The sequence below is a fragment of the Diceros bicornis genome, chromosome 9 (assembly GCF_020826845.1).
Source record: "Diceros bicornis minor isolate mBicDic1 chromosome 9, mDicBic1.mat.cur, whole genome shotgun sequence".
In the NCBI taxonomy this organism is placed as follows: domain Eukaryota; kingdom Metazoa; phylum Chordata; class Mammalia; order Perissodactyla; family Rhinocerotidae; genus Diceros; species Diceros bicornis.
In genome coordinates, this window is record NC_080748.1 from 19,278,046 (window position 1) to 19,290,507 (window position 12,462).

The window sequence follows — 12,462 nt, forward strand, 5'->3', positions numbered from 1 at the left end:
ATTATCTAGAGTTAACTCCATAAATTTTGGTAATAACGAACGAGCAAAGGAAATAAGCAAGAATGATTAAAAGGGGTTGTTTCTGGGGCCGGCCCCGTGGCTTAGCGGTTAAGTGCACACACTCTGCTACTGGCGGCCCAGGTTCGGATCCCGGGTGTGCACCGATGCACCGCTTCTCCGGCCATGCTGAGGCCACGTCCCACATACAGCAACTAGAAGGATGTGTAACTGTGACATACAACTATCTACTGGGGTTTTGGGGAAAAAAAGGGAGGAGGATCGGCAATAGATGTTAGCTCAGAGCCGGTCTTCTTCAGCAAAAAGAGGAGGATTAGCATGGATGTTAGCTCAGGGCTGATCTTCCTCACAAAACAAAAAAAAGGGGGGGGGAGGTTGTTTCTGAAGATGGATGTAATAGCTCTTGTTTTTAATCACACTGTTGATTTGTTACCACATGCAAGTAGCGATAAAAACTTGCATAAAAAGTAAATGTTTTGTAATAAACAGATAACAATAGCAATACAATAACATCAATCACAAAATCTACCATTTATCTACCAAAGTATATTTATCTCTTTCTTAACAAGCAATCATTTTCAGTTCTACAGGTAGAAAATAAACTCAACCAGGTAAATGAAAGTTTTACACTAAACCACTATAGGTGAGGATGGCAGAAAACACATGATTTCTTCCCCCTTTAAAAACCAGTATTTAGGGGCCAGCCAGGTGGCGCAAGTGGTTAAGTGCGCACACTCCGCTTCGGCGGCCCAGGGTTCGAGGGTTCGGATCCTGGGCGCGCACCAACGCACCGCTTGTCAAGCCATGCTGTGGCGTCCCATATAAAGTAGAGGAAGATGGGCATGGATGTTAGCCCAGGGCCAATCTTCCTCAGCAAAAAAGAGGAGGATCAGCTTCGGATGTTAGCTCAGGGCTGATCTCCCTCACAAAAGAAATAAAAAATAAAAAAAATAAAAACCAGTATTTGTATACACTGCCTTAGAACATTATAGAACACTCAACACCACCATGCAAAAATGACCTGGAAGATAAGCCATTAAATTTCCTTTTATGTATTCTATATTCCTGAATATGTAAGCATAAAAAATGACTTGCCTCATGGATAGTCTGAAAGTGAGGGACGAACACAGTAAATGACATATGGCTTCTTTTTCAACGATGCTACTTCACCTCAGTGTTAACAATGTTCAAATAAACACTCGTTTTTCTTGAAGAAATTAAGAAGAATTTAAATAATCTCTGTGACTTCAATTTTAATGTAAGATCTCTGCAGTGTATTCCTAACATTGTTACACATAATGCCTCCTACCCTTTTGAATGCACAGACTTCTATTTCTTCACGGCCTGCAGATCTGAGGCACCAAAAGAAAAGCAAGAATGTGTTTTTGTTTATTGAGACAAATATCTTGATAATATATTTTTACCAACTGGGTAAAACCGAAGGTAGTGAATATTTGTAAAGCAAATTGATAGTATCATCCCGGTTGTTATTCAGCCTGACGGACTCAGTTACTTTAGATCTGCACTGATTATATTTTTAAATACTTTCACTCTAAACATAGCTGTCCTAGTCCGTTTGGGCTGCTATAACAGAAATACCATAGACTGGGTGGCTTATAAACAACAGACATGTATTTCTCACAGTGCTGGAGGCTGGGTAGTCCGAGATCAGGGTGCAGCATGGTTGGGTGAAAGCGCTCTTCCAGGTTGCAGACTGCCATCTACTCACTGTGTCCTCACAAGGTGGAAAGGGCAAGAGATTTCTCTGGGGCTTCTTTTATTGGGTGCTAATCCCATTCATGAGAGTCTGTCCTCATGACCTAATCACCTCCCAAAGCCCCCACCTCCTAATACTATCACCTCAGGCATTAGGTTTTCACATATGAATTTTAGGGAGACACAAATATTCAATCTATAGCAATAGCTATTCCTAATTACGAAACTATTTCCACACTGCAACTGCTCCTTTCGAATATGATGCAGTGAGCTTACAGATGTTTCGATTTTATGCCACCTTTTAAATACCACGCTATCTTAACACCTAAGTGTTACACAGAGGAAAATAGCGGAAGGAGTTACTGGTTATATGGGGGTGCAAGGCAGAGCTGAAAAAAGCTTTTGTATCTTTTTCAAAAGTCATTTTTTGATAGAATATGGGGATTTTATGTAAAGGAGAAATTAAACTCATGAAATAATCCCCAACTGCATACAATAAAATCATCATGTGACATGAAAACATTTCTGCACAGCTTCTACTAGACCTGAGCCACGCAAAGTGTGGTCTGAGGACAGGTGACACTTCACCAACTGTTGGGTACCAGTCCACGAAGATGCAAGGATTGAAACTGAGAGTTCATGTTGAGACTCTTTAATAGACATTTGACAGAGTAATTTTATGTCTGTTGAAATACATAATAAAGAAAACTGGGCTTGTATTTTGTACGTCTTCTTACAATTTCATTTGCCTAGTAATTTATATTTTAAAAGTACTGGTTTTTGAAGGATCAGAGATTTAAAAAACAAAAACTAGTCCTTCACTACAGATAGTTTGAGAAGCACTGAAATAGATTACTTAAGTGGTTGTGTGAGTAAAAAGAAAATCAGAAAGCAGCTTCAATGTTCCTAACATGGGCAGTCAAAAAACGAGAGATTGCAAAGGCAAAACATAAGCTTTGTGATAATTAGGGACCCAAAAAACTTAACATTAACATCTTTATTGTTCTCAAAATATTTACTTTGGGCCAGCCCCGTGGCATAGCGGTTAAGCACTCGCACTGTGCTGCTGGCAGTCTGGGTTCGGATCCAGGGGACACACGGAGGCACTGCTTGTCAAGCCACGCTGTGGCGGTGTCCCATATAAAGTGGAGGAAGATAGGCACAGAGGTTAGCCCAGGGCCAGTCTTCCTTAGCAAAAAGAGGAGGATTAGCATGGATGTTAGCTCAGGGCTGATCTTTCTCATAAAAAAACATAATAATAAAATAAAATAAAATAAATATGCCTACTTCATTTAAAAAAAATATTTACTTTAAACATGGCCAGAGAGCTAGATATAAATCTCCATTTTCTATTAAAAAAATGAAAGTTATGAATAAAAAAACCTGTGTATGGGGCCGGCCCGGTGGCGCAAGCGGTTAAGTGCACGCACTCCGCTGGGGCAGCCCGGGGTTCACTGGTTCAGATCCCGGGCACGCACCGACGCACCGCTTGGCAGGCCATGCTGTGGAGGCATCCCATATAAAGCAGAGGAAGATGGGCACCGATGTTAGCCCAAAGCCAGTTTTCCTCAACAAAAAAAAAAAAGAGGAGGATTGGCAGATGTTAGCACAGGGCTGATCTTCCTCACACACACAAAAAAACAAAACCTGTGTAGCTTAAATATTACTTTAAAATTTTTACCTTTCATTTTGGAAATTCAAACCTAAAGTATGATGATATGAAATCTATGTGCCATACATGAAAACATTCACACTATCATTTCTAAAAGAGTCTTATGTAATATGAAAAACTAAAATATCAATAATCCTTTAAAATTAGGTTTTCAAATATTCAAAAGGAAAATCAGATACATTTTACAAGATATATTTTTACAACTACATTACTCAAGAAGAGAGAAATGATTTCTTAATGAACAGTTTTTCCTGGGGTATATTTTGAATGCTTGATATAACTCAAATCTTTGAAACAGAAAAAGGAATCAAGTCATTTCTGTCATAAACTCAGACATTAGTGACTTGTTTTTTAAGTATACAAAGAGAGCCCAGAGAGAAGCAGGAAAAAAGAGAAGAAAGCAAAGCCCATACAATCTAGGGAAACTGCATCAGATTCATCAGGAGTGTGGGACTTGCTCATCACAGTCTCTCTCATACAGGGACTCAATCCCGGGGTGAAGTGACTTTGAGAGGCATCCACATCCAGGCAGGTGACTTCCTTGACAACAGTTTTACAACATGATGGCAAGATTTGGGAGCCTGAAAGGTCACCTAGCTAGGCCTGCTACAGGCTGGGCAGGAATCACTCACCCAGAACTGCTGCAAGGCTACGTGAACTCTGGAGCGGAGCGGCAGGCTGCACTCCCACCACAGCCTGCCTACCTAGACGAACCGACTCTTAATGGACATGAGCCATTTGGTCTCCTGGAAGGAGGCAGATGGCCATCCAGGGAGAGGAAGCTCCCATAAAACTGTATCCCTACAGCCATAGGAACACCCAACCCAAAGAGGAACGCAGTCAAACTGTTAGAGCCAGTGTGAAGCAACGAAGACAAACACCAGACTTCTCCAAAAGGGGGATAAAATAAATGCATACACACACACACACACACACACACACACACACACACAGGGGTGTGAGAGTTTTCGAAGAACACTTTCCTATATTTAAAACCATATTTAAGAACAACTGCCAATCTCTCCCAATCCCCGTTGTTTTCAGTCCTAGAAGGATGTCCAACAAACTCTTTCATTGGCTGTTTTCAGACGCAGATATGAGATACCTCTACTTACCTGAGCTTGGGGAAAGCGGCAGCCAAGAAACCTTCTTTATTTAGTGCCAGTTCAGTTAAGCTAAGGGAGAGGGGTCGGGGAGGAGGATGTTCATTTTTTATAGTTAATCATATCAAGGCCATATTGAGACCTTCAAAGGCCTCAAGAACTGGAAAAATATTATGATGATAACTCCAAAATACATCAAAATATAACCGCATTTTTCAAAATCACACAGAGCTTACATGTACACAGAAATGAAAATTCTTCTTTCCAGGTTTTTCTGACTACAAAATTTTGGATTAGTTCCTGAAAACTGAACCTCCCTCTCTTCTCTGTCTCTCTCTCCCTCCTTCTTTTGGTGAGGGTGGGGGGGTGGTGTCCTTGTCTTGCTGGTGCCCCATCGCTCTCCATCAACTGGGACACACCTCCTTAACCTTTATAATAAACCGTGACGTCATGAAGGAAGCTCACCTGGAGTCTCCACCCGGCGGTAGTGATAGGGGTTGATGCACACCTCTTTCTGCTTGGAGCCAAATGGGAACTCACAGCACTCCAGCGGCTTCAACTCGTGGTGAGACTGGAGGTCGGGCCAGCGCCACACTCGGCAATAAATAACATGGGGCAAACCCTTGCGGTGGGACACCTGCAGCCGCCCGTCCAGGGACCGGGGAATGGTAACACATTTGCTGGGCTGCCCCGGACAGCTGAGGGCCCTCTCCAGCTCATCCATGGCTCCTTTCTTCTTCTTTAATTTCTTCACTAAAGAGTCCACCGCCTTTTCTGCCCACTTTTCTTCTTCATCTCCTTGCTTCCAGCCTAGCAGTCTCTTCACTGCCGGGCTGGTGAAGGAGAAGAGGGAGCTGATGGGGGTGCTGGAGTGCATAAGAGGTGGATGGCAGGTGTCCAGTGCAAACAGGAACTGACAGACAGCCCTTCACTGCCTGCAGGGCCTGAAGGAAGGAAGCAGCAAGTCACTCTCCAGGGCTGTCATAGGTACAAACTCTCCAGGGATGTCATAGGTCTTCCTTTCCTTCTGGAAGAAACTGATCGACTCAGGTTGGGAAGTGTGTTGACTTTCTCCTAAGCCCTGGAATGGGCTGGCCAACTCTGAAAAACAAGACAAGACTTCAATTAGCTTAATCAGAACAATTTTCAGATAAGGTTCCAGTTGGATATAAGGGAGAAAATATTCTTCAAATATTTTAGATGTGAAAACTCTTGGTCATCTTTGGCTCTTCCCTCTCTTTTATTCCCTGTATCCAGGTCTTGGTATTTCTGCCTTCAAAATATCTTTCAGAGTTTGAACCTTTCTCTCCATTTCTGCCAATAACTGAGGCCTAGCCCAACTCATCACTTCCCCAGATTACGGCAACAACCTCTGACGTAGCTCCTCTCTTCCAATTCTAATCCATTCACTGCCAAATACAAATTCTAACAAGTCACTTTCCTCTTTAAGAAATTACAGTGGCTCCTTGATTTCCCAAGTATAAACTTCTCTCCCTGGGCTTCTAGGGCCTCCAAGATCTTTCCTCAACATGCTCCTGCTTCCTCCTTTCTCATTTATAGTTTGTACAAGTATTCAATCTCCGTTGTAGAAAATATATATAAATGAAAAAGAAGAAAGTTAGGATCACTCACACTGTCACCACTCATATATTCTTCCAAACTACTTTACAGGACAGTGGTTCTCAAAGGGTGACCCAAGGACCCTCTAAGGCCCACAGGCCCTTTCAGGAGGCTGCAAGGTCCTCTCTTTTCCAACTACATATCTGTGTGCACTAGATTTTCTCCATGTACTTCCACCCAAACAACATATCATGACAGATTGTATATAGAAGTGGATATCAGAATCCAAGTGTCATCTATTAAACCAGCCATTCAAGAGATTTGCAAAGGGTGCCAGCCCCATGGCCTAGTGGTTAAGTTGGGCACACTCCGCTTCGGAAGCCCTGGTTCAGTTTCTGGGCTACACCACTTGTTGGCGGCCATGCTGTGGTGGCAACCCACATACAAAATAGAGGAAGACTGGCAGAGATGTTAGCTCAGGGCAAATCTTCCTCAAACAAAGAAGAAGACTGACAACGGATGATAGCTCAGGGTGAATCTTCCCCATCAAAAAAAAAAAGAGAGATTTGCAAAGATATAAAACAATAAGTCTCTTTTCACTGATTTTTTTGGAAAAATATAAATTTTTAAATAAAAATATTTATGTTAATATATAATGGATTTATTATTGTCTTCTAATGAGTCAATAAATATGTTTAAGTTTCTCAGTTTTAATTCCTAAAATGGTAAAAATTGATAGATATAAGTCACATATGCAAAGGTTCTTTGGAGTTCTCAATAATTCTTCAAAGTAGAAAGGGGTCATAAGACCAAAAAGTTTGAGAACTGCTTTTGTGGAAGTAACACATAGTCGTATGCACATACTGCTGTGACATTTCTTATTCTGCCTGAAAATCAGTTGAATTCTTCTTTGCCCTCTCATCCGAAGGAGACATTCTTTCCCAGTTATTCAACAGTCCCATTTAAATTTCCTGAGGTAGAACTGCATTTCCTCTTCTCTGAAATAGTTGGCTTAAACAAAACCCTCTCCTTCTTCCAGATTTTAGAAACCAGCTACCTTACTAATGTTTAAAATGGCTGTTGGTAGCATTTTGGAGGAAGCTGACTCAATACCTTGGAATCAATCTAGCTTATAATCTCCAACAACTGCTTGTTTAATATGCATTAAATATAATTTTCTCCTTCGCTTCCCTGGAGGGAAAGCTGCACTTTTTTGAGTCCAATTACATAAACTTCTTTGAACAAAGGTGCCATATAAACCCCTGCTATTGTGATAATTATCAGGCATCTCACGTGAGGAGGATGACAGCCTGGTTACACAAAAATTGATGACATTTAATAAACATAAAGCAACACATATCACTTTATTCCTTGTATAGACTTTATTTAGCATTGTATAGAGGTAAACTCTGAAGAAAAGGAGTGTTGAGAGCTTGATAGCTGTTCTTTTTCACTTGGCAGTTTGACTTACACTCAGTTTTATTTGGAAAGGTTGATTTTGTGGCTTAACGATCATGAACTTATAAAGTATAGTTAAGTCACTGTGTTCAAGTTCTGTTTACTTAATCGAGACAGGCTGCCTTAAGGCAATGGTTGTAGAGGGTTAGGAGCTTTTAAAGAGGAGAAGTAACACAACACAGAATAATCTGAACCCCCAAATAGCTTCGATTCTGCTTAGTTTTACATGGGATTTGTTATTAGTAAATTGTGGCATAAATCTTTAAGCTTAGGTCAGTGGTAGAAAAAAGCTTTTTATAAAAATATTCAGCAGGGTTAAACTAAATATACGTTTTAAAAACACTTTTGCTCCATGAAACAAATAATAGTTCTCTAAGCTAGAGTTTGTTCTTGTTTTAATTGTGGGTTCCTATTAAAAGAATGTGAAATCAATTTATTGGAACAAAATGGTTTTTGTAAAAACAATAAAATAGACTACAGTGCAGTGCAGCTAACAAAGAAAGAATAAGTATCATTTCATTAAAACTTTTCATTCAGATATATGTGTTCTCTGTGTGTGTGTGTGTGTGTACATGGCCATGCATGAAGGGTTATAATGCAAAATTTGTTATTGTGGGTTACAATCAAAAAAAGTCTAGGGCCTGGCCCGGTAGTGTAGTGGTTAAGTCTGCACACTCCGCTTCAGCAGCCTGGGGTTGGCACGTTCGGATCCCCGGCGTGGACCTACACTCTGCTCATCAAGCCATGCTGTGGTGGCATCCCACATTTAAAATAAAGTAGAGGAAGACTGGCACAGACGTTAGCTCAGGGACAATCTTCCTCAAGCAAAAAGAGGAAGATTGGCAACAGATTTTAGCTCAGGGACAATCTTCCTCATCAAAAAAAAAAAAAAGTCTGAAAAGCACTACCCCTAAACCATACATTTCCTCAAACTATATCTTGATGAGTGACTTTCAGGGGCCACCATCCCTCCTCGTCCCTTGGGGAAATCCCAACTAGTCAAGAATCTAGGGTCTGAGAAACCTTGGCTCTGCAGTCTGATCTCACTGCCACATTTCAAATCTTTATAATAGTCTCACAGTGGATCCAAAACTATGAGTTTATTGCTACAAGACACAGCTCCTATCCAAGACACAGAAGCCCTCCCATTGAGGGAGCCCAAAGAGTCAAATTTAGAATCTGAGATTAATACATACAAAATTCATAATAGTGGCCTCTGGATAGAGAAGGAAGAGAACAGAGAACATCAAAAAGTTAAGGTTTAATAAAGCTGACTGATGGGTACACAGATGTTCAGAATATTATTCTCTATACTTGTTTGTATGTTTGATATATTTTTTAACAGATAAAGTAAATGTAAAACAATGAATCAAACTTGGAATCTCACTAACACTAAGGCTTCAGGTTCTTGTCTATGTTAACAGTTCCTATTTGTCCAGGGGAGCAATTTAAGGTTCATAAAGGTTATTCCATTCTCATTCCTATAATGTTTTAGCCACTAGTAGAACAAAGGGCCCCTTGTCTATCTCCAGCTGGCCATCACACCGACATCAACAGTGCGGCACCCCCAACCCCGCCCAACTTTGTTCAGTAGTATCAACCTGGCTCAGAACAGCTCTCCACTGTCAGATCACTTAAATGCTCATAGACCATACGCTCTAACCCACCATGACCTCCTGCAAATACCACTGCCCAGGCCCACCATAATAATTAACACAGAGCACTCTCAGGGGGTCATCAAAAAACTGTCGCAAAAATGGGAGGGGTTGTTAATACTGCTTATAGTTACTCCATTCCTATAAAGTACAAAGAAGAATGAAACAAAATAAACTATAAAGATGAATGTACATGAAGGATTTATAAACAAAAACATGACCAGATAATTTCTACAAAATATAACAAGAGCTAAGGAAGAGAGACGCAGGAGGTGGTATAGAAGGAAGAGTCCTTGGCCCAGCCTGGGGAGTTCTGGAAGGATTCTGGAGATGATAACTGAGCTGCACTTAGAAGGATTTAAGTCACAGTTAAAAAATAAATGAACTTGGCAGATTAGGGTAACTTTGTATTTTTTTTTTCTTTTTATGAGGAAGATCAGCCCTGAGCTAACATCCATGCCAATTCTCCTCTTTTTCCTGAGGAAGACTGGCCCTGGGCCAACATCCGTGCCCATCTTCCTCTACTTTATACGGGACGCCGCCACAGCATGGCTTGACAAGCGGTGCATCGGTGCGCACCTGGGATCCAAACCTGCGAATCCCGGACTGCTGAAGCGGAGCTCATGCACTTAACCGCTATGCCACTGGACCGGCCCCTGTATTTTTTTTTTTTCTTTTTGTGGTTAAATTCTCTCTTTTGTAAGAAAATTATGTGTCCCTGACACAGATCAACTGTGTGATCTTCAGCAAGTCATGCGATCTCTCTGGGCCCCCTCATTTCCTCATCTGCAGATCAAGAAGGGCTCAGCATCCCTGGAAGGGTCTGTCTGGGTGATGCTTTCATGACTCCATGGTTGTTGGCTGTACTTGCTATAGGAGATTGTGTGACTTGCTCAGCTGCGGTCGATGCTACATTGCTACCCCTTGGGTAGGTTGAGAATGAGACTTTCACTCACGAAGCTATATTGCATAGAGCAGGGCAAAGCAACAATTTTTTTCCATGGTTGTCAAACTGACTCTTTTTATAACAAATGTCATCTACCAACACAACCCAATTTCTATGTTTCTCTCTTTTTGTTTCTTTTGAGCATTATTTTTATTACTGCTAAGGCATAAGAGTGAAAACGTACACTTGGCATTACTGCATTTGACACCATTTGTGGCGCCTCCATCAAGGCCTTCATAACCCCAGATGCCATCTGTTGACCATTAGGCTTTTCCTTCTTTGGGCAGAAGGAAAAAAGCACCATGACCATCCCTTCTCCGGTTCACTCGTGGTCCACTTCATGTACTCGCAACACAAAAACGGTGCTTTCTTTTTCTGGCATCTGAGTTTTACAATAAGCCCCAACTGAGTGAGCAAAACAACTTCTCATTTTCAAGTTTTTTAAATAAACAGGACCACTTAAAAGAAAAGCAGCACTGATCACATGCATACACCATGATTTAACTGTACATAATTCCACACTAAAATCCAATTTACCAGGCTGGATAAAAGTTTGGGAGATATGAGCCTTTTATTTTTAAGTTGTCAGTTTAAATCCAAGTCCTGTTAGCAGTTACTCAAGATTATTCCCACCTACTTGGACTCCTTAGAAGATTCAACTGGTGATTTTAATTCTGAAGAAAATAAAATTCAAAAAATATCGTTTAAGATGGATTTGTTGGTTGTCTGCCCTGGAGCATGCCTAAACACTGGACACATGGAACCTTTGAACAGTCCTTAATAGGCACTGCTTCTGGGTCAACGTGGCTAAGAAAAGTCCACATCACCTACCGGGCTGTACACCACAGTCAGCTGAGGATCAGGTAGCAGTTGTCCATTTGGCAAGGGCCCACTCCAGAAACATTCACCATGACAGAACACTGCTATTTCATTATTTGCTTTGTTTTTTAATTTTTCAACCATATCAATTTTGGCTCCCTAATCCACAGTCAGCATTAAATACACCTTGGTACCTCCTCCTGTTAGTACAACAGTTTACTAACCAAATTTAGAATCTGAACACACTTGCCAAAGGAACATTTAACCCCCTTAAGGGAACAGACCATTGCCTTGAGTACTTTTACAGTACTTTCTGTACACCAGTAATTAATATGGCAATAAGTGCTTTCAAAGTGTAAAAACAGATCCAAAAGAATGTCTATCTAGAAAATAGTTGGCTGTTATTATTACTATTTGCACATGAATATCATGACTTATTATTGTACACACTTGAAGAGAAACCAGGCTTAAAAAACACACATGCACACACACACATGCATGCACACACAAATACATAGATGTATAACTGATTCATTCAAATTCATCCTCACTTAAACTAGCCTGTCATTTTTACATGCTCCAAATGAGTGGCAATCACAAGTTTGTATTTTAAGATATAAATAACTACCTCATACACGCACCAGTTTAGTGTCACTGGATAAACATGTCAGTTGGATAAACATGAAAATGGTATCATGATTTCATATTCTGGGAAAGAGGCCTTTCTAGCTGTATTCAGAGATCTCCTACAAATCTGTGAAAGACAGTTCTCATTCTCCAGTCTCCTAGCGAGCATCTTTTAGTAGGGCAGAATATCTGCTGCCCACAGTGCCAAAGGAAGATGACAGAGATGCATCTTTACAATATGGACTCTACTCAAGAGGGCCATGGCGGGATTTCAGGGCACCTATGGACCTCTGAATTGTCTGCTCATTTTGGATCATTGTGCACATACGGATTTTTCTAGGGAAACAGACCATCAGTACTTTTCTTTAAATTCTTAAAAGAACCTGTGACTTCCAAAAGGTTAAAAAAAAAAAGCCCACTGAATTAGACGAAAGCGGAAAAGGAGAAAGTAAGAGAAAGAAGGGGAATAAGTTAAGAGACTGAAGAGAATAGCCAACTACTCTGACTAAATTAGGTGCTGGAGGAGAGCCTTAAAAAAGACTTGAGTCAGAGGATTCTGGGAAGCCGGCAGAACATGAAGCACCAGAAATCTGTTCTCCCCACCTAGACAACAGTTACACTAGCAGAATCTATCTAATTTAGTATTTTGGAACTCTGGAGTCAATGGAAGGCTTGGAACTTCCGGGGGGAAGGCTTAGATGGTAAATTGTGATTGATGTCAGTCAATTTTAGTTCTTAGCACAGTAGCAGTTACCTATTCCCCACCCCTTGGCAAGCAGCTGTGCAAGTGTTCCTGCAGCAGCTTGCACACAGCGTGGGAGAGCCAGGGTAGGCAAAAAGGATGCTGTCCTCCACACATCACAGATCTGTGCTCTGATCACTGACTGC

The 12,462-nt window shown here is 41.1% G+C and overlaps 1 protein-coding gene across 3 annotated transcripts in view; it reads right to left on the reverse strand.

The window, feature by feature from the left end:
- SMAD9 (SMAD family member 9) overlaps window positions 1–12,462 on the reverse strand; it is a 70,987-nt gene that overhangs the window by 28,204 nt on the left and 30,321 nt on the right. For all 3 annotated transcript variants that reach the window (XM_058548019.1, XM_058548020.1, XM_058548018.1), the window contains one exon: window positions 4,975–5,610. In XM_058548019.1, coding sequence (XP_058404002.1) covers window positions 4,975–5,386 — 412 coding nt within the window. In that variant the 5' untranslated portion in view covers window positions 5,387–5,610. The remainder of the gene's footprint in view (window positions 1–4,974; window positions 5,611–12,462) is intronic.